This window comes from Cottoperca gobio, chromosome 5, assembly GCF_900634415.1.
Source record: "Cottoperca gobio chromosome 5, fCotGob3.1, whole genome shotgun sequence".
NCBI classification, from domain to species: Eukaryota; Metazoa; Chordata; class Actinopteri; order Perciformes; family Bovichtidae; genus Cottoperca; species Cottoperca gobio.
In genome coordinates this window covers 9,590,899-9,612,412 of record NC_041359.1, presented here as the reverse complement: position 1 = coordinate 9,612,412, position 21,514 = coordinate 9,590,899, and the positions used below count along the sequence as shown (strand labels likewise).

The following is a 21,514-nucleotide window of genomic DNA, read 5'->3' as shown; positions in this document are numbered from 1 at the left end:
ATACTACATCGATTAAGTATAACTTGATTTCAAAACACTGTTAGATCTTTTAACAATATGAGGGGTAGTTTAGTGAAAGTACTTTGAATATTATGAATTTTACTAGATTATTTACACGTCCACGCTGATTGGTTTCAATGACATTATTGTTTGTCTTAAATACTTTTTACTGAGGAATAGCTTACAAGGAACAGTTCAACTCAAAATGAAAAATACATATTTTTTCTTTTACCTAATGGAAGTAGTTGGCACTCGGCTTGTGGTGCTCAAAACGCCAAAAACATACCTGCCAACCATATCAGCAGGCAGAAGGAAACGTGCATCTACTCATAGATGAGAGGTGCTCACTCTCTGGCAGGTGTCGTTCCGTAGAGAGAAAATAGTTCCTACATGAAATTGCTCACAACAAGGTCTGTGGATTATCTTGAGCGACCAGGTCATGGTACTTCAAAAGAAACATGGCTGTTGAGTTTAAGCAACACAAGCCGAGTGCCATCTAGTTCCGTTATATTTGAGAGAAGGCAGAAATCTCTACCGCTGATATCTCCAACTCACAACAACACAATCTAGATTGATAAATAGCACTACAGGTAAGAGAAACAAATATGATATTTTGATTTTGGTGCCGTTAATGCAGGGGTGTCACATATACGGCCTGCGGGCCAGATTGGACCCTCTGACGGGCCGGTTTTGGCCCGCGGGCCGTATGTGTGACACCCCTGCATTAAAGGCACCAAAATCAAAATATCATATTTCTTTCACTTACCTGTAGCGCTATTTATCAATGATGATGACTTTGCAAAGTGTAAAGATTACAAAGAAGAAATTAACTGCAATTATTCAATAAAAGTAACTGCTATTTCAAAATGTTCCACTAAATGTTTTGTGCCTTTGTAGATACACTGTGATCTGCACGTTGTAATGCACATGTGTAAATGTCTCAAGTGTCCACAATATAATATATGATGTAGTAATTCTGCCTGTTCACAAATGGTTTCATTAGTATACTAATTATTATATAATTTATAGTTCACGATATCATCCCTGAACAATATGGTTAACCTGATGTTCCATGTTTGAGATTTAAGTGCATTCACCCAGAATTATTGCATAATAATGGTCACTTTTAAATTTTATGACCATAGTTTCTAACATGATAAAATGATTCCCATAACTGGCTTTTCATTTCTGGACAGGAACTCATTTGAAAAGTAATAGGTGCTTCTCTCACTTTTATTTGGATGCTGAGAGCTGGGGGGGCTGTGACTGAGCTCATTGGTTATCCAAGTTGTATTTTCTACAGACTGCAGTATTTTGTAGTCTGTAGAACAGGGGTCGGGAACCTTTTTGGCTGGGAGAGCCATAAAAGCCAAATATTTTTTTTATGTATTTCCTTGAGAGCCATATAAATTTGAATGTAACTTTATGCGTGCATTTTTTAAGAATAACACGTCTCCGAGTACTAATAGCAGTATCAGTGTTTCATTGAACACGTGCTCTTTTATTAAATAAACTAAACGCTTACGTTATTTATCTCATTTATGTGCACGTTTCAGTGTTTACTGAGCGCATTTGCCGATTTTGCAGCATATTAAAATTGAACTGCTCAGCAATCCGTCTGCAGTTGACTTAAATATGTTCCATATGTTTTTGCACTTTATGTGTATCCTGTTCAATACATGTGGACCATGTTTCGCCCTCGACGTAGTCCCAGTTTTTAATGTTGGCCCTCTGTGAATGAGTTTGACCCCCCCGGTCTACTGCTTGCTTTGCGCAGTTTCTCCTCTGCTCGGTTTCGCGACGGCGGGGCTCCGTCCCCCCTACACCCCTACACCCACACCTACACACACACACACACCTATACACACACACACACATACACGTGTGTAAGTGTGTGCGCTGTGCAGTCAGAGACAGAGCGGAGGAAAGGAGAGGGGAGAACTAAAATGACACAATATAATTGTTTATTACTTGTTAATCATGTTAAAAAATGTCAGCTCAAAATTGTCTGCGAGCCATATCGCGTCATCAAAAGAGCCATATATGGCTCGTGAGCCATAGGTTCCCGACCCCTGCTGTAGAAAATACCAAAGATGTCTTGATGTTGTCGCCACCCTGTGGCAGCATCTGCTGCTTGCGGTACATTTTTATCCAATTCTCTTTTTGCTTTGAGCAAGCGGTTTGTACTCCAGTATTGGACACTGTCTTTTGAGCGTCCCTTGTTTAAAAAAAATTCACATTTTAAAACAAGATTTTAGAAACATCCAGGTACACAAAACCAGTTCTATTTATTTTGATTGCAGTTCATTCCAACTACAGATTAAAACAGGATATAAACACATCCCTCTCTTCAGGTAAGTGGGTGACTGTCTCCTTGTGTCTTTTTCTTTGTGTTTCAACTTATTTTCATTTGAAACATTTATGTATTTAAAGCTAGGGTAGGCGATTTATTTTAGAATCATTTAAAAAGAAAAATAATTGTTGAAACTCCCTTTACATTACAACAGCAATCAATAAATCAAGTGCTCTGCCATAATAATAATAATAATAAAAAACGTTATCTGTGGCTGCTGATACAAGCATTTATTACTTTCCTAATCACCTATGTTCTGACAGAAGGGGATCTTCTTTCAGACACACTGTCACATTGGGTGCTCTGCTAAACTAAACTCTGAGGGTCCCACAAGCCGGCTGCAGCTTTTCCTTCTCAAATTGTCCCATCTGTAGCGTCTACATTCTGGTTCATCGCTGTTTGTCCTCCAGGTGTCTGTGTGCCGCTCTCAGTGTGTCCTGCAGGTCTTTGTACTGAGCCAGAGTGCAGGCTTCCTCCAGCCGGGCCCAGCGGTAATCCTGGTGCTCGTCAGACAAAGTCACCGCTGTCCCTGCGTCTCTCAGCTCAGCCAGCCAGTAGAGCACCTCTTTGGGTCGGCCTCGCACCTCGTAGCGAAGCTCATGCACAAAGCCGTCAATCACCTGCAGCTGCTCCTCCCCAAGCCCCGCCTCCTCCTTGGTCTCTCTTAGAGCTGTGGTGAGGTCGTCCTCACCCGGATCCACATGACCTGATGGTGAACAGGTTAGACGTAACTGGCACAAAAAAACATTTAAAGCCATGAGTAGAATTTATCAGTCTCTATTGTCAACTACATGATACATCTGTAACTGTTTTTGAACTTGTAAACACCTTTGGGTGGGGTCCAGTGGTGCTCTCCATAAGAGGTTTGCAAGAGGAGGTACTCGATGTTGTCTGGTGGAGGGAGACAACTGGCGAGACGACGAAACACTATGAAGCCACAAGCACGCAGCGCCATCTCCCTGTTCAACAAATTCACACACAAACACATTTTGCATTACATTGTGGTATAGAATTCCACAATAGAAAAAGCCCCTGTCTAGTGGAGCTAAGGTCAGCCGTTAATGAAGAAATTAGGAATCACCACTCTCCATGGGAGACCCTTTGCACTTTTGAGGGGAAACATTACAAAATAATGAAAAACTTTTAAAAGATTTACATTATTACATTTTCCTAATGGTGTTTCTACAGGATGGGTAGATGTACAAACGTTCCAAATGTAGTATGGCAAGTAAAAGTAGAGTAATTAAAGTGAATTTGACATGTAATGTCCATGCATGTGCTGTGCATACAGTACACACCTACATATGTTGTATTATTTGTGTTAAATATCACATACAAACTGCTATGATGGTAACATTTAAGGTTAACATAATTGTGTAAAAGCTGCTCATGTGAAATTTTTCAATTTGAATATTGAATAGTGTGGGGCGGGAAGGTGGGGGGTGTACATCCACATGGGAAGACTCGACAATACCACCTCCCTTATTCTATTACGCTAAACCTTTTAAATGGTTTCCAAGTTCATACTTTTCAACATACTGGCCTAATTTGAGTCTTTCCTGATGAGTTCAGTCAGGACAAATTTCAGTAGTGTTGCTTTTTGATTTAAACTAGCCGGAGCCTAATAATGCTATGTATTCAACAGTTAGGGAATGAAACTACATACATTTACATTATTATTTAAGGTCCTTGCGCTTTACTTGAGTAATTCTAAATATAAATTAACTAACAAATGATGATGATGACAATAATATTATACATATATATTATTGTAAAATGGGCCATTCTGAATGAGTAATTTTACTTTTACGTAAGTACATTTGTAAATTGAGTTATTTTACTTGGGGGTATTGGTACTTTTACTTAACTATAACATCTGAGTCTTCCACCTCTGGTAATGTTATTACAATAGTAGAACATTAAATGTCTGCTACATCGCTATGACTGACAGGCTCTTTCCAACACGCATTAGCTAGCACACTTTTACTGTGACAGATTTTAGAGGGTAACAGACCCACGTACAACACTGCTGCAACACATTTATAATTTACCAGAGTAAAAAACAGCTGTTAGCAACCCCAGCATGTTAGCTAGCTCACTACTACACACAGATCAGCTGTCAAACATCAGGGAGTTGCTCGGGATGTTACACTTTCTGTTCTCACTTTACTGAACATGCTCGCTTTTCTACAGTCCATGAATATAGACTGCAGGTTTGACGAGTAATTTAGTTACTCAACTTAAAATACGTCAGTTACTTACTTACGGTCTATTCACTGAAATATTAGCTTGAGTGTAGTTTGTTCCTCACAGACTGAGAGCACTGCGGAGCTCAGCGGTGCTCTGAGAAATGTGTCCGGTCCTCTCTGAACACGGAAATAAACAGTTCCGAAATAAACAGCTTTGACAGTACTCGTAGCTACTGCCAATGGTGTGGTGAAAGAGTAAAGAAAAAAAGTAGCTCATATATTATCATATTGTAATGGTATATGATTAACAAACTATACACTATATTATATAGGCATTATCGTGGATTTTTATTGTCGATTATTGTAATTGTTATAATTGTAATGACTTTATATACTGTTGTTGGGTATGTATATATAATGACATGATTTTATAAATGTATTGTATATTTTGTAAGTAACTAGTAACTATAGGTGCACACTGCTAATAAATGCAGTGGATATACTGTATGCTATGCATTAATAATAATATATACCTTCTATAAGTAAAAAGTAGCAGAAAATGGAAATACTCAAGTAAAGTACGCAAAATTGTACCTAGATCAAGTAGTGTAGAGCAAATGTACTTAGTTACTTCACACTACTACTACTACAACTGCATATTAATGATGGTGTTATGACTTATAATAATATAGGGACATAAAATTGGTTAACAGATAATAGTAACAAATATGTTTTTAATAATTAGATTTAAATAGATAGATTCATATGGTTGGAAATCTCTCATGATGACAGATAAAAAAAGGGCTTTATGATAAACTCACATATTCCTTTACAATCGTAGCTGTTGAGCCCGTGTGAGACCGATAAGAAATGTACCCAGTGTAGATAGGGCCAACCGAAGACAGCTTGTGTCTGAAGATAATAGAGATGGGGCCTCCTTCCAGCGCAGGCCGAGCTGTCAGCAGTACAGTTGTTCAGCTTGACGGAGGAGACACCGCTGCTGTGTTTCAAGGTAAAGGCAAAAACTTACCCTAAATAATTTTTTTGTTATTTTCAATAAAAAAATATATAGAGAGAGGACGAGTCTGACAGACACACGGATGGGATGTATAAACATATTGTAACTTTGAAGGATTTGTACAAATGTATCCTATAGTCCCCAAGGGCACACTAAAATAAAAAAGGAATCGTTTTCCTAACATAAACAACTATTTTGCTTTTCTTCTTTCATAGTACGTAGCTGTCTGAGGTTTAGCCAGATGCCTAAGGACATGTGACTGTCACTGCCACAACTACTGTGCTTACTCAGCCTGCACTGAAGTGCTCATTATTCCACTCCGCTTTACAGGAATCACATTTGGGGTTAGGTTCCCCTGCGTCCAGATAGGTTTTGTACATACTGACTGTCACAGAGATTACACATGGGTGTAGGACTGTGGTCTCTGGATGAACAATGCTTTTGTACAATGATGACATTCATGTAGCTCATACATACTGTAATCATTAGGCACTTGATTCTGATTAGCTAAATGTTCGGGCTTCCTTTAGTATCTTAAAATTCATATGTTCACCTAAAGCTGGGGTAGGCAGTTTATTTTTTGGCGTTATTTGGCAAAAATCAATAATGACTTTTCAGCATTATTGTTATTCAAGTGGTAGGCAGTTTTCTGTAAAGGCAAAACATTTGAAAATAACCGCAATTCTTTCAGAATGACCATCTTGTTGTCTTTGTAAAGTAGTTGGCCTGTAAAGCCCTTTGAAATGACATACTGTGATTTGAGGCTCTAGCGAGCTACAATAATGGCAAAGCTTTTCAGAGATGGAGGAAAAATGCTAATAGTTAAGCCTTCTGCTAATGCTAAGGCTCATGGCTACGACTAGCACACGGCAGCTCATGGCTATGGTTAGCGGAATGCTAAACTATTAGCAGCATTTTCTTTTCATCTCTGAAATGCTTCGCTGATATTATCACACTCTCTTTCTGATAGGTCTGTCTCCCTTTTTTGAGTTGCTTTGCAGCTTTGTTGTCAATGTTGGAAAAAAAACTTTGCCCTCTCTCTGAAATTACCTGTGTCTAGCCAAAGTCTCCCATCACAGACTATATTTTCTAAAGCCTGAAAACAGAGCCAAGAGGACGTGCAGAAGTGTAGTTTTCTCTCAGACCACTTCAATTACAATACGCTGAAAAGTTATTATGGATTTTTCACCCAAATGAGTCCAAAAAGAAACGGTCTACCACAGCATGTGTTAGATATTAGTACTGCAGGTCCGAGTATGTTTGGAGCAGAACTGATGTGCCAAGAGATTTCCTTACTTGGATTCATCAAGCTGAATGTTTTGGAGGTGTTGTGGACTTAATTTAAGATGACAGCTATGATGGGAGGTGCCAACACAATAATCCCAGGGACAAATCGGAGAGCCAAGCTTTTCATGTATAGTTAAGATTTAAATTGAAGTACTCACCCGGAAATACAGCATAGTTAATCCCTCTGCACAGATGGCATTGATTACAGGATCGTTACGACCAATAATGTGATTTGGTAAACAAAAACAACATGTTTCTTTATGATAAATACTAAATTGTGATATTTTCTGTTGTGTTCTAACTGAGCAGCATTTCACAGAGCCATGGAGGAGGAGAAGCAGCCCACAGGAGGGCCTCATTTTGTCGGGAAGAAGGATGAAATGATTGAAGCAAAGCACTCTTTCAGAACACTAGAAGGGCGGGATGTATTGATCGTCTACCACCAGAGCGCCTTCTATGCCATTGACTCTTACTGCTATCGTGAGTTCAGCTTTTCTTGTGCTTAACTCAAAACATTTGCTACTTATAAGAGAAAGACAGTGTGACCATTTTGTTTTATATTCACGTCAAATATGATTATATACGAAAAGTATATTATTGGCCTTTAGACTTCAATCAGTCAATCAGCCTGGATCAAAGGTGTTGACCCACGCTTACTTCCACTGAACCACTTCAAAAATAAGTTGCTGCTGATAGACATCCTGTTATGTGACATTACACACTGAGCTGTTTTTGAACATTTAGGCACATATTACCTCTAAAGTGTGTCCAGTCAGCAAAAGGTTGAGTGTACTGTTTGCTTATTCTGCAATACACTGATCTTCTACCCCTCTCGGCAGATGCTGGGGGAACACTGCTGAATGGAGACATTGAGGTGAAGTTTATATTTGATTTAAGAGATTGGAGGTTGTTTTTGTGTCTGACCCAGAGTAAAGAAGCCATAATGCCAAGAATAATACAAGTTTGAGTACTGGAATGTACTTTTGTGTTTTTACCATTCATGCTTTCAGAGGCTATCCTATCTGCACTGAAATTCTTGCAGGAAACTTTTGGGCTGAGAAACATAATTATTGTAATTAAGACACCAAACCTGCATAACAATAATGTTATGCTAATGTTGAAGGGCTTAAATGACCTAAACGTATCCCACATAAGCTTGTTTACCTGCTTTCTGTCAACACTCTTACAGGAATTTGACGGCAAGATGTGCATAATTTGTCCAAACCACAAGTACAAAATATGTCTCGCCCAAGGGGAGGGCATATACAAGGCCACCGACCCCAGGGAAAAGACTCCTGTGCCCAGATGGTACTCCAAAGGTGTGAAGCAGAGGATCCACACGGTCACTGAGACCAATGGGGATGTCTATGTCAAGCTCTCTGAGGACAGAGGCTTCATCGAGTCAGACTTCTACCAGGGAGAGAAAGGCAAAGTGGAGAGGGCCAAAGCTGCGGCAGCTGAGAAAAAAAAAAAAAAAAGATAAAGATGGATAAGGATGGCATCACTATCGTCTCTTCTTGTCTCCCCTGATCTCCTCTAAATGATTGTATGATGACTGTAGACATTTAACAAAACATACACTAGTTTGCCTTAATAAATGGGTCTTATTTGTAATGAGTTTCGGAGTGTTTAGAATATTAAATTGCTTTATTTGTGGCTCACGTAATAATAAAATGTTTGACTAAAATGATACTTTCCCATATTGCTATGCGAGGTGGACATGTGCATCTCAAAGCAATCATTTTTAGTTCACAAAATATATTTTTACAATTGAATTTTAATTTCTGATTCTCTGTTCTCAAACCGGGTAGAATCATGAAGCAGCTAAATGCGTACCCACACCGGTCTATCTCTCTGCATTTCAATATTCCTCATGTATTATGCATACATGGATTGAGTCAATAAGATAAAAAGGTTTAGACTGATCGATAATGTCCTAAAGAGGAAAATCATTCATGTAAAATATATAGATCATACCACAATGCTGGCCACGTTTTGTAACAACTATGTCTGTTCATTCCCTCAGATTACATCAGAAAGCCTGAATATCAGGTCACAGGCTGAATGGGACTTTTGTTGTGACATGTTTCTTGTCCATCGGAGAAAAAAGATTCCTTGAGCAAATGTGTAAGATAAAATGAAATAAATCTTGCTAAGGATGCGATGCCAATCCCTGAGGTTTTTCAAAGGTGATTTGACAGCAGCTTCAGACAGGCGTACTTCCCACTCCTGCCCCTCATAGGCCCCCTGGTGCATACAGAAATACAGGGTTTTTAACATTCAAACATTCAATCTCCTCATAAACTCTCGGCAAGAAAGCAAATAAGTGCATTTTCCAAAACATAAAACTATTCTTTTTATGTTCATTATGTTACCGATATTTTGAAATCTGACTTGCTATGTTATGATTTTGATGTGGCACTGTCGTACTTAAAGGATTACTCCAGAGATTTAGCACTGTGCTTCCATCAAATTGGGGCACTTATAAGACACAGAATGGTCAAAATTGGTAAAGCAGCAGTTGAGATATCTTGACTATATAAGGATGAGACGATATGAACCGTGACAAAAAATACTCCTAATAAGTTGATCGTGTTGAATCTCAATTATCGAGATAATCCTGAATATCCTTAGATGAGTGACTAGAATCTGTCTCACTCACTCATGGTAGAGAAGTGAAAAATAGATCACGATTTGATATCATGTAAGAAAGAACAGACCCACACAGTGTTGCTATTTTTCATTTATTTATGCAGGGAGACCTTATGATTTATGATTACCTTATTGATTGTTTCTTTTTCATTAAAAAAGGATGTTCACTAAAAAAAACGTGTCCTGTATGTGATGCAATAAAACATATTCGGTGAAGTTGTTTATGTGGCTTATGTGAAGAAGAAACACAACCTCGAATCACAATTTATTGCATAGACATCCTATACTTAACATGCTGTGCAAACTAATTTGGTGATATAATTTGTTGACCATTTGATATGAAGAGTCAAGACAGCCTGTCACATTCAGATTATTTCTTTGTTTCTGTACAGTATGACCCTGACATGGCCCTAGAAGAACTGCAAATGCTATGGGTCGAGAACACAAAGGCTATGGGGTATGATGTTCCTCTGTGCATGAATGATGCTGGTTTCTGTAGCTGGCCTACAGCAAACTCATAACACAGTCTGAAGCCTCTGCCTATGTGACGCATCGAATACAATCAAGAAATGCACTGGGTTACATGGAACAAGGGGGCTGAGCACTTCTGCAAAGTTGAATTGAGAATCTTAAGGTATCATTACGGGCAGATGGTCATTTGCAATAGGTCAAGTGGAGGGCTCTCAAGATAAAGAGCAGACTGTCAGGGGAAACCTGGGGGAAATTGCTTAGCAGGGCTAGAGCATCTTGTTCCAGAGGGAGAGTACTACACAGGATGTAAGCGGCATGGAATCAAAGTGTTGCAGGGCATTCAAACTCTTCAAATTATTCAAAGGCCTCAATACTCTCTGTTGGTTTTATGCTTTGCATTATTCATGTGATTAGGAATGACACAGGAGGCTCTGATAAAACCTTTAAGGCTTGAGCTATTCTTGATCTCAAGAAGCTCTGAAAGCCCTGGAGTTTGTCCAAGAGAGACAACCAGATCTCATTATCACCTTTTCTGACTGATTCCCACAACAAAACACCCCCAAAGCCAGATAAAGTACATTTTCTTGCTATGTTAGCAAATAGTCTCCTGACACTTACTCAGCATGGTTGTCATTATTATTATCATCACTATCATTAACATTGCAGCCCATGCTCATACATCATGGCAATTACCTTTGTGTCTATTCATGTGTTGGCGTTCAGTGTTTTACTTTGAGTCAGGGACAAGAGAATGGAAATGATTAGCGCACGCTCTTTGTATTGCATTCACAAGGGGAAGCTCTTGCTCTCTAATTGTTTGGAGGTGAAACTACCAGCTCTGAAAAGACAACAAGGTGTAAAACTATGTTTGAATTTCCCCCAAAAAATGCTCTAATTTCCTGCATGTCGACAGCATGAGGGTGTGTATGTGTGTTGGCGCGCGCTGCTTCTACGTGTGTTTGCCCGCGTGCGTGTTGCTGAGTCAGACTCGACCTCTCTCTCTCTCTCTCTCTCTCTCTCTCTCTCTCTCTCTCTCTCTCTCTCTCTCTCTCTCTCTCTCTCTCCAATTGTTCTTTTGCCAGAGAGACTTTGTTTTATCCGCCGACGTCATTCTTATGGTCTGGACGCCGAGGCGCGAGGCTGTCCTCTCCTCGTCGCTAATTGTGTCTCCTACCGACTGACAACTTGTTTGTCTGTTAGCGCATTGGCTGCCCATGGGCGCTGCTGTACTCACACACTCTGCTGCTGCTCTGCCGGCTGGGCTGTCCGGTGCGCCTCTGCGGTCGGTTCGGGACGGTATCGGGCTCCGCTTTTATGAATGAATAACGAGACGGGGGAAATGCGAGTGACTGCGAAACTCCCCAGCAGCCGTGCTCCCGGGGGGCCAGCCACCGATGAGAGGGATTAACGACGGAGCCCAGCCGCGGCTCATTGCGGAAAAGCCGACTGCAGACTGGCGTGGAAACGCACCGTGAGGGAAACGGGCTCCATAGCGTAGAGCAGCGGAGCGAAAAACCGCGGTGACCACAATGTAAGTTGCTCTGAAGCGGCAACTCATTAAGGCATGTGAGGAGATGGGGTTCCTGGTATGGTTGCATGCTTCATTTTTTTGTCAGTACATATTACTGCTTGATATAATCAGCGTATATATATATATATATATATATATCAAAGTGTGATTTATTGAACCATAAATCCCTCTCAGGTGTAGGCTAATAAGGGCCTTGGCAAGCTTCTTCTCTGTCATTGTCAGTGACATAACGGTGATGCACTGTCTCCGTGATAGACATGAATAATAAGGACCAAAGCAACCAGAGGTGCCTCCTCTCCCTCAGTGCTGCACATCTGGTTCATCATCATGCTTGTGTGCGCAGCTTGATTCAAGTCACTTCCAACCAACCACGAGTTGTCTGGTTTACAGGTCCATCCACATCGTGGCTCTGGGCAGCGAGTGCCCCGGAGGAGTCGGGCCCGGGGAGGAGATCATGGGCCAGGGGCAGCTGCAGGGAGGCCTGCTGTGGAGCTACCTGGGCCACGGTGCACTGGTGGGACCCTGCGACCTGGAGAGCAGCATGCACAACCCGGCCTTCATGGAGTACACCTCACGTGTGTTTGGAGATGTCACTGTGGTGGTTCGGGATTGCCCCAGCTGGGTAAGACACTGGTGGCATGTGTATGTGCAAGAGAAAAAGAGAGACTTGCATGGGTTGATACAGTGTGAACCTTTGCTTTGCCTTTGACTTATTTTGCTCATTAATGTGTCCATCCTCAATTTGCATATGCTTTTAAAAGGGACCCTCAAGAGTAATTTTTAGGTGTTTCTTTCACACCTTCCTGCTTGTGTGATACCAACTCAGACTTGTTTTGCACAGGAAGGTTAGAGCAGGCCAAGGTGGAAAGAACATGCCATTAAAAAAGAGGTGTAATTTGTCCAGAGCATTGTCATTGTGAAAGAGTGTCACTTCACTGACATGTTGTTTACTTTCTCACTCTGCTTCTGTTTCAAATTCCAAGGCCATTTGCCAGTTCCAGCGCTGATTGCAGGCTTTATAAAAATGTCTCTATTCTTAGCAAGATGCTATTTTAACATGCACTGCACGCACAAAAAGATAATGAAAGAACCTTTGTTCTTAATAGCATATAAATTTGACTGTTGTTTTTTTCTAGCAGTACTGTATGCATCCTATTATGGGGCTGTCTAACTATGTCAGGGGTGGTGCTGCAGAAAGTCTGTCAGTCTAAATTCTATGGCTCTTTGTCCTTGTTTTTATTCAAATTGTTCAAAGCTTTCTGAAGTGTTTTTCCCTGCTTAATGAGTTGAATAAGTTTGGTTTAGAGTGAGCAGCTATAGCCTCGCAGGTCCTTGGGGGTAAAGTCCCAAGTGCTACACTGAGGTATTTATACTAAGAGAGGCTCAGAGGGGAAGGGTTAGGGTGATATAAGGTAAGATGGATGGAACAGGTTGGGTACTCAGACAATTTAGTTTATTGTCTTTCCTCCTCCTATTTATAATAATAATTAAACCCATTATTTATATTTGCTGTCCTGTTCTTGCCTTTCCAGGACTTGTTGGACAGCGATTGGGCCAGCGTACGCAAAGTTCTTGAGCAGGCGGACATCCTGGTCATTAAATATTCAGTCACTGATAAACTGGCCTTCCAGCAGGTCAGGAATGTCTATGCCCCGAGACTCCGCCCGCTCCTGAGGCACTGGGGTGTGCCGGTCATCCTGGTTGCTGTTGGAGCGCGGCTGAACGGTGAGGATGCTTTTGTCCTGAGCTGTTGTTCCAGCCAGAGTGTGTTTAGTTTCTCCTACAACGCCTAGACAACTGATGGTTCCTCGAACAGTTTGTCATTGTTGTACAGGACAATGGAGTTAGAAAACGCCTTATCTCTCAGCCATTGCATCCTGGTATTTTTGGGTTATCCTCAGTTGTTGAGTTTGATTGCGGGACAATTTCATGTTCTTCTGGCTGGGCCAGTAAGATCACTGCCTGAGCCTTGCGTCCTCTAGTGTGTCCTTCCAGCAATGAGGAGGATGCTCATGATTAAATCTCCTCTTGGCTGCCTTCGGGCGGTCAGCTCACACGCTTTCCTGCAAGAAACACACTAAAGCAAGACATTAAGTTGATCTTTTTTTTGCCTATTATAAGCCTTGCAAGCAGACCAGAGCACCACAACATTAGTTTGTCCATTAAGTAGGACTAAAACACGTTACTGGAGGATTTTCAGGAATCATCATCATGTAGGCTGGCACCTCCGTGTGTCTGCCAGTGTGTTTTTACACACACACACACACACACACACACACACACACACACACACACACACACACACACACACACACACACACACACACACACACACACACACACACATTGACCCTTCTTAAATCCAGATTCTGTAAAGACAAATCATCAAATGCACCAGGTTGTATTTTTAGCTTATCTGCACGGCATACTTTGAGATCCTGTCAGAGTTCCGCTGCAGAATGATCACAGTCTAAGTATTTTTTTTTTGCCAGAGATAGAGAGAGGACGAGAGGGAGTGGAGAGCTGTAGACCAGAGCCTTTGTTTGTGTTTTTGTTTGTGGCTGGCTGCTGTGAGTATTTTCATGCTATCCCCTCATGATTGCAGAGAATGACGGCTGAGCTCAGAGCGCTTCCTGCTGCTCGACTTAAGACCACCTAAGGCACAGCTGTGGCAGAGAGCGCTGCAGTACGTGCATTAACACAGCCATTAAACCAGCGCTGAACGCAGGAGCACAGACAGATTTATCCAAGGGCACGCACGCACCCTCATGCGCACAAACATACCACTGATATGCCAAGTCACCTCCTGTCAGCCGCTCATACACACTCTGCTTTTCATTCCACCTCTCTCTCTCTCTCTCTCTCTCTCTCTCTCTCTCTCTCTCTCTCTCTCTCTCTCTCTCTCTCTCTCTCTCTCTCTCACTCCGCGTAGCTTCGTCTCTATGTCATGCCTGTAGGTTATCAGCGGTATGATTTATCAAATGCCTCAGCACTTAACAGTACGTCGCGCTCATTCTCTCTTTTATCTCTGGTTCTGTCCTCCATTGTACAGTCTTTTTTCTCCTTCAAGCTAATCCCTCCAAATTGTCTGTCTGATTCTGTCTCTTTGATCCCCATGCACACATGGCACAGTGTGGCTGGTTCACATGCGCTTTGCAGATTTGATGTATTTAGATGATCTATCTTTTCTGTTGCTGCAAAAACCAAAGACCTAATGATATTTCAGGAACCAACATGGAAAAACACAACAATCTTTCACAAAGTGGAAGTAATACATGCACCCGTCTCCCTTTTATGTGTTTTTTATGTTCTGTTTTGCGAGATACGTTTTCTATTTTAATTTGGTTTGGAAAAAATTGTGTTTTGTTCACCAGACAAAGTAACTTTTCTTTTACACTTTTTTTTCCTGCCAAGCACTGAAACATATTTACACAACAGGTTTTGATCGTCACATATTCTATTTTACAGAATGTTGCTTTGACATTTTACTGCATTTTGAAATGGTCAGTTCTTTGTCCCCTTAGGGAGGGTCAAACATTGGTCCCAGCTTTGATCTGATGGTCTAGTCTGGGAGTATATTGACTCTTAATCATGCAGACCACAACAACCCGAGTGATGGCTGTGACTATATACATTTGGAGATGTTTTGCACATATCCGATTAGATATTTTCAAACTAATTTTGCCAATACTGATATACACACGTATTGTTTTCCACCTAGTTTCATAAAACATCCTGTAGTGAAATTAACATATGTCTATGCCTACTGACAGACATAAAATACAATGCCCTTCAAAATGTACACATTCACTCGGCAAAATATGAAAACTACTTCAATGTAGATTACATGTTAAACATGCCATACTTGTTTTCATGTGACATGTTCGACTGAAATCTGAATCCTACTTTAACAACAATCCTGAAAATAAGCACAACCAGGGCAAATTTGACCAATTTCACAAGTTGCAAAACAAATGTTCTATGTAATAACATGTGTAGTGTTGAAAGAATGCGATTTGGCTCCTCCTGTCATGACTGACGCTGAGCAATCATTGCATATAGCATCTTTGTTATCTGTTTGGGACGCTCTATAAACCTCCTCATCGCAGACATATTTGTTTTGCACTCGCTTCGTCAACTGTTCGTAAGTATACGTTGCAATACCAGTACAGAAAGTACTTCTGTCTTCAAAACACGTTTTCATCCATGTCTTGGTATGGACATGAACAAATATACATATCATGATAGCCCTTTACAGTATGTGGACTGTATATCTTGGACCAATGCAGCTCATTCGGTGAAACACCTGGCAATAGCACTGGTTGTTCAATTCATCTAAAGGTTTATCTTCGAGTTAAATTCCCCTCTCTGTGTTCAGATGAAGGCCCTCCATGTACGTGTCCGCTGTGTGCGTCCGACTGGAGCAGCTGTGTGCCTCACAGTGAAGGACTGCAGCTGTCCCGGGACCTGGGGGCCACCTACCTCGAGTTGCCCTCTCTCAACCACGTCTTTGTGGGTCGCTACTTCGGCAGCGTGGTAAGTGGTCACGTCACGCCACACAAGGAATGACTGAGTGACTTTTTTGACCCAGCATCCCCTGATAAACTCACTAGAAATGTGTTATTATGTTCAAATCAAGCTGTAATATAAAAGTTCCCACTCTTCCTGTCTGTTAAACTGAGCATTTCTGAGTAAACTTAGTAGAGGAGACGAGGACAGGTGGCTATGTTGGTCTTCTCAAGAAGTTGTTTCCCAAGCAAAGAATTGATGACGTAACGTCACTATTTTAGTACCTTGCGTTTGTACTAACGTGTGCATTTCTGTATTATTCAGCTGGAGTACTTCATGATTCAGTGTCTGAAACACAAAGCCAAAGAGAGGCCAGAGAAGAGGCGAGGAAATAAAGTGAACGATCTTCGTCCCCCTCACTTAGAACAACCAGGTCAGAGGAATGCTATGGTATCTAAAAACTAATATTGCTTGTATTTGAACTGGCCTTTATTTGTTCCTCATCAGCGTTAACCCTTTTAAGCTTTTTTTTAAAGCCTTTTTTAAAAATATATAGTAAATGGCAATTATTCTTTCTATTTAGGAATACATTTAGTCATGTTTACATCATTAAGTACTTAGTGTTGCTTATAATGCTCTTGTTATGGTGTATAGATAACAGACTGGACTGGATTGTTTCTTCTTACAGCTTACATAGCCATAAAAAAAGCTGAGCACAAAGGTTTTTATCCAGATCAATATTCTCTGTACCAAACTGAAAACGAGAAGAGAGACAAAGAGCGAGGTAGACTACTTTTATTCAGTGACGTTTGAATCAATTTTAGACTGAGCTCTTTTCAGCACCGGACACGGCAACGACTGAGGGTTTAGTGGCTTTTTCTGAGGCAGCTCAGTGATTGTAGTTGTGCGGTGGGAGAGGATTCCTCATTAGCCGTGTCTTTAGCCAAATGTTCTTAATCAGTTTAGGTATTTAGGCACCAGAACATTATGAACCCCACTGCGATTATTTTATGTGATGTGTTTTTAACTGCTGTGCATAGTACTGAAATTGAATATTTATATCTCAGCTTTGCAAGATTTAGTTAAGGGCTACAAGGTGACATTTGAAAATAGTTTTTTTCTGTCTTATGTTCAAAACTCAAGGATATTCAGTTTACTATGACACAAAGAACATTCTCACAAATCTTTTCTCTTTGAGAAGCTGCAACCAACGGTCAATTGGTAATCAAAACGTTGCCAGTTAATCATCAACTAATTGTTTAAACCCTAATTAAGTTTTTATCTGCTTTATTTGAAATTCATAATTTCAGATTATATTTTAATTTAGCTTCAAAACATTGAACTTGTGTCAAAAAGATTTTAGTTTGTATTAGGCTGTTGCTTTATTGTAGAGTTAATTAAACGACCTTTAAGCCAATCTGATTCCGCAAACACAAAACGCTAATTAATACAAGAGAGAGAGAGAGAGAGATGAATGACCACGCTGGACAATGATCAAAAGAGGCTCAAACTCAGACCCACAAACATTCACACTCAGCGAGCAGCAGAGACACAGTGAGGTTGATCGCAAAGCTTTAAAGAAACAAGCCAAGCTGGAGAGCTTGACGGTTGCATATCTGCTCCTTCTCCTTGGTTTTAATGCTCTACTTTGTTTAGACTGTGGCACTCTCTTTCAGTCTCCTAATTGACAAAAAGACAGTTTGATTAAATCTGCAATCCACTGCCATTCCTGGCTGTCCAATGTTGCCACAAAATAAAAACTTTCTGAGTGTTGTATTTGAATTTCTTTGAAAAAACAGATCCAGTTGGATACTTATTTTAAATAAATGTGAGTGCAGTGTTGTATTCTTTATGAGTGCTGAATTCCTAACTACACTCATGGCTCTTGCCTTACAACTATACTGCTGCTGCCATTTCTGTATTTTTCCACTCACAGTTAATTCTTTACAAAATAAAGCACCTGAAAATATTTAACACAAACTACGCTGTCAGACTTGTGTTAAATATTGATCTGGCTGGTTAAATCCGATGCAATGACTGACAGCTTTAAGTTCAGCCAAAAAGGCAGCAAGTGCTGGCAGATTTATCAGTGCCTGTCCAACACTACTTAATTCTGCTTATGCTGTAGCCTGCATTAAATATGACGTGCACTGATTCAGGAACAGCACACTTTTCCAGCAGCCATAAAAAAGGAGATGAGGTCTAGAGAGAGAGGAGGGATGTGTATTAAGCATGAATAGGAATATAATAGGACACTTATTTGTGGCGCCCCCTCCCCTCAGTGCTTTTTCACTTTTTATTCATCTGAATTTATGAATACACATGCATCACAAAGAGCTGTTCTTACGATTACAACCAGGTCACAGCAAATCGTCTGTGACTATTGTCTGCGTGGGCTTTTTACTTCTCTTCTTTAAACATTAACCTTATTCAGGCTTTGTCTTGAAGTTTTTTTTAAATCACCAAAATAATAAAAACTTTAACTAGTGAATATCAACTTTCTGTTTAAAAAAAAAAAAGAAGACATATGACAATTTCTTTATTACTTAAACGGACCAGAATCCAGTGCAGCAGCCTTTTGGTTTGCATCTTCGCAGATCTGTCATTAGTGCAAAGACAAACATATCTGGAAGTTTTTTATCTCGAGCAACAGGACATTAGTCTCTCCTTTAGCTCTCTCTTTCTTGACTAAAAGATCTCCCTACACGATGTCTGTCACTATCACTCTCTCCACATACACCCCGTCTAATTTGTCTAAACTCATTGTCAAGAAAAGGAGATATCACTAGTAGAAGCAGACTTGGTTGATTGAGGAAAAATTATACACCAAAAGTGTAAATTACAACACTTCTGGTGTGCTTTGAACATATCAAATCTGGTGGATTTTCCCATTTACTTTTTGGAAATTGGGCGAGCTGAATTTCAGCAGTGATTGTTCATTAACACAACTCATCCTATGTGTCTTCCCCTCTCTCTCTTTTTCACCCTCCCTGCTCCCTCTCCCTCCCTCTGTTCAGCACGTCTTCCCCCCATCCGAGTAGAGGAGTCCAGCTTCTCTCAAGACATGCAGTGGTTGTTGGAGCGTGGCGTGCAGTTTGCCGATGTGGCTTTCTACGCCGGGGACTCTGGGAAAGAACTGGGCTGGGCTCACGCGGCTGTGCTGTGTGCTGTCAGTCCGTACTTCAGACAGCTGCTCCTGGGGCCCAAGAACAGGTAGGAGAGATATTAGCTTGTTCACACGATGGATCTTAACAAGCTATTTCACCACCTGAGCCTGTAGCCGGCAGCAGCTCAGCTCTCTCTGCAAACTCCTCTTTCTGTAAAAGGATTTTGTGCTGAATTTAATCTCTGGTTGAACAGGGAACGTCCCCAGTCGCGGTGTGTTTGCAGAGAGCGGGATGGAGGCCCAAACTCGCTGCTCTCCACCTGGGACGGGGAGATTATTGACGACATGCCACGATCAGAAGGGCACCTGACAGGACGCCTCTCTCGTCTGGTGGTGAAGGACCCCCTCCTGTGTATGTGCTTGTGGGAGACTCTCATGTTCATTTATAGAGGTAAAAAAAAACACCAGTCAGTCAAACACAGCACCTTCAGATACAACTGAGAAAACTTTTACATTGAACCTTTTTAACACCCCACCGCTTTGGAAATGCTTGCTGGTACAAAAGACACATAGATATGAACATTGAATATGCTGATTATTTTCTCAATTAATTGATTGATATTGATACAATTTCCCAAAGCCAAAGATGACATATTGAAATGGCTTGTTTCAGTCCAAAGCCCAAGGATAATACATTTGCTCTCAAGAGAACCAGAGTGATCATCCGTGTCAAATTTCATGGCAATCTATCCAATACTTTCTACCCTTAGGGCTTAAGAGCGGGAGAGGATCGCACATCCAGGGCATTCTGATCCCGCCTTGATTTAATGCAAACCTCATTTCAGCAGATAGTGTCAGCCAGAAACTTCGGTCTTTAGGCCGTCTTGAGACTTCTTTGCTGTCTTTACTTTTCTGGTTTACGGTGATTTTGAGCACTTAGCTGGAGTGAATTTAATAAAACATTGGATGCTTTATATTGGTTTATTTTTATCGAGCTTCATACACATTTTATTTTAATTGAAGAGGCTTTTTAAAATTTTATTAAGGTGTTTTTTCATTGTGAAGGTACTTGTAAGATGGTTTTTCCAAGTAAATATATATATATTGTTTATGTGGTTTTAACTGGTTCTCAGGCTTCTTCCCGATCTGCTGAAATCTGGGGAATTAGTATCGCCACAACTCTAAATATATGTATTAATTGCTACGACTCATCTTTTTGGTCATTGTGGTCATTTTCAAGAAGAGCACCCTGTTGTTGGATCCAAGTGTATTGCACTGCAAAGTATAAACTTGAAGTATGACAAGGGGGTGAGTTATTCAGAAGGGAATTCTAGCGAATGCTGCCAAATTATTTCTGTATTAAAAGATTTACCAACCTAAATCACAACAACACAGAAGAGCATCCCATCCTCACTAGAAGTTGCCCAACAGTCTTTCTGGCGTCGGGCTCTGTTGCACAGGAAGTGCCAAATAGAAAGTGCAGAATTTAAAAGTGTCTCCAAAACAGCAGCCAACATGCACTTTGAGAAATCTGGACTCAGCAAGGATGGCTCAATCAGTTTACTCACACCACACTATTATGTGCATCACCATCATCAAATAAGTCATCAAATCATTTCCTGCTTCTAAGTGCTACAAACAGGCTCAATGCTTTGAACTGCATTCATCATTAATATCCTTTTTTTGCGTGTTGCTAATTGAAAAGCTGGTGTTCCCTGTTTGTTGCCATGTTAGACAAACTCTGCATGTTACATTACAACTGTCTCTCAATCAAAACAAGAACAAAAACGGTATTTGATGGCGTCGTGAAATAACGTGGGATCATGGGAGTTGTTGTCTTTACCGTCATTGCTGTCAGATTCTTTCATTGTTTATCGTTCAGGAGGCTTTTTACCGTGAGCCGAATTATCTGCAGAGCTCTCCTCTCCAAAGCAGACAGACCCGATGATCATAGCGCGAGGAAAACACTGAATGAAGCAGTTTCTAATAAAAAATCAGTGTTTCTCTGACGCTGCTCGGCGTGCGACCTGAGTTGCCGCTAACGTGTGCTCATCTTGTTTCTGTGATAACTTAAGATTCAGACGTGCAGGAGGTTTTTATGAGTCACATTACATTTAATGAATAACCTACATTATGGTGCATGTACTCCAAAAACACATGCAGGCCTTCACCTCATTTTCATTCCTATTTGGAGCCAATAAACACATTTGTTAAAATGTTTTTATTTCAAATAAAGTGAAAAGAGGTAGAATCATGTTCTGAGAGGAGTATGCCTTTTCATTTTGTAATACTGTCACCGCAAAAATAACTAAATAAATACTGCGATATAAACTTTAGGTTTGAAGACAGCTTCTAGCACGCTGACACATGCAAAGTGGCAACGTCTCTTACAAATGAA

The 21,514-nt window shown here is 40.7% G+C and overlaps 3 protein-coding genes across 5 annotated transcripts in view; 2 read left to right on the top strand and 1 right to left on the bottom strand.

Moving 5' to 3' along the window:
* Nucleotides 1–2,263: 2,263 nt before the first annotated feature.
* nudt2 (nudix (nucleoside diphosphate linked moiety X)-type motif 2) lies at nt 2,264–4,756 on the bottom strand. Of its 2 annotated transcripts, none has more exons than XM_029432069.1 (3): nt 4,620–4,756; nt 3,182–3,312; nt 2,264–3,059 (listed from the first exon to the last, which is right to left on the bottom strand). In XM_029432069.1, exons 2-3 carry the CDS (start codon nt 3,306–3,308, stop codon nt 2,743–2,745), a joined length of 444 nt encoding a protein of 147 aa, XP_029287929.1. In that variant the 5' UTR covers nt 3,309–3,312; nt 4,620–4,756; the 3' UTR covers nt 2,264–2,742. The 2 variants fall into 2 exon arrangements, with proteins under 2 accessions (XP_029287929.1, XP_029287928.1); XM_029432068.1 differs by having other exon boundaries at nt 4,616–4,736.
* Nucleotides 4,757–5,437: 681 nt separating this feature from the next.
* Nucleotides 5,438–9,715, top strand: rfesd (Rieske (Fe-S) domain containing). Of its 2 annotated transcripts, none has more exons than XM_029431946.1 (4): nt 5,438–5,554; nt 7,157–7,327; nt 7,687–7,721; nt 8,037–9,715. In XM_029431946.1, exons 1-4 carry the CDS (start codon nt 5,470–5,472, stop codon nt 8,328–8,330), a joined length of 585 nt encoding a protein of 194 aa, XP_029287806.1. In that variant the 5' UTR covers nt 5,438–5,469; the 3' UTR covers nt 8,331–9,715. The 2 variants fall into 2 exon arrangements, with proteins under 2 accessions (XP_029287806.1, XP_029287807.1); XM_029431947.1 differs by having other exon boundaries at nt 5,486–5,554; nt 7,167–7,327.
* A 1,324-nt stretch (nt 9,716–11,039) lies between these two features.
* rhobtb3 (Rho related BTB domain containing 3) overlaps nt 11,040–21,514 on the top strand; it is a 25,094-nt gene continuing 14,619 nt past the window's right edge. Inside the window, exons 1-7 of the mRNA XM_029431367.1 lie at nt 11,040–11,501; nt 11,892–12,123; nt 13,034–13,226; nt 15,880–16,037; nt 16,335–16,443; nt 19,028–19,223; nt 19,371–19,567. Coding sequence (XP_029287227.1) covers nt 11,500–11,501; nt 11,892–12,123; nt 13,034–13,226; nt 15,880–16,037; nt 16,335–16,443; nt 19,028–19,223; nt 19,371–19,567 — 1,087 coding nt within the window. The 5' untranslated portion in view covers nt 11,040–11,499. The remainder of the gene's footprint in view (nt 11,502–11,891; nt 12,124–13,033; nt 13,227–15,879; nt 16,038–16,334; nt 16,444–19,027; nt 19,224–19,370; nt 19,568–21,514) is intronic.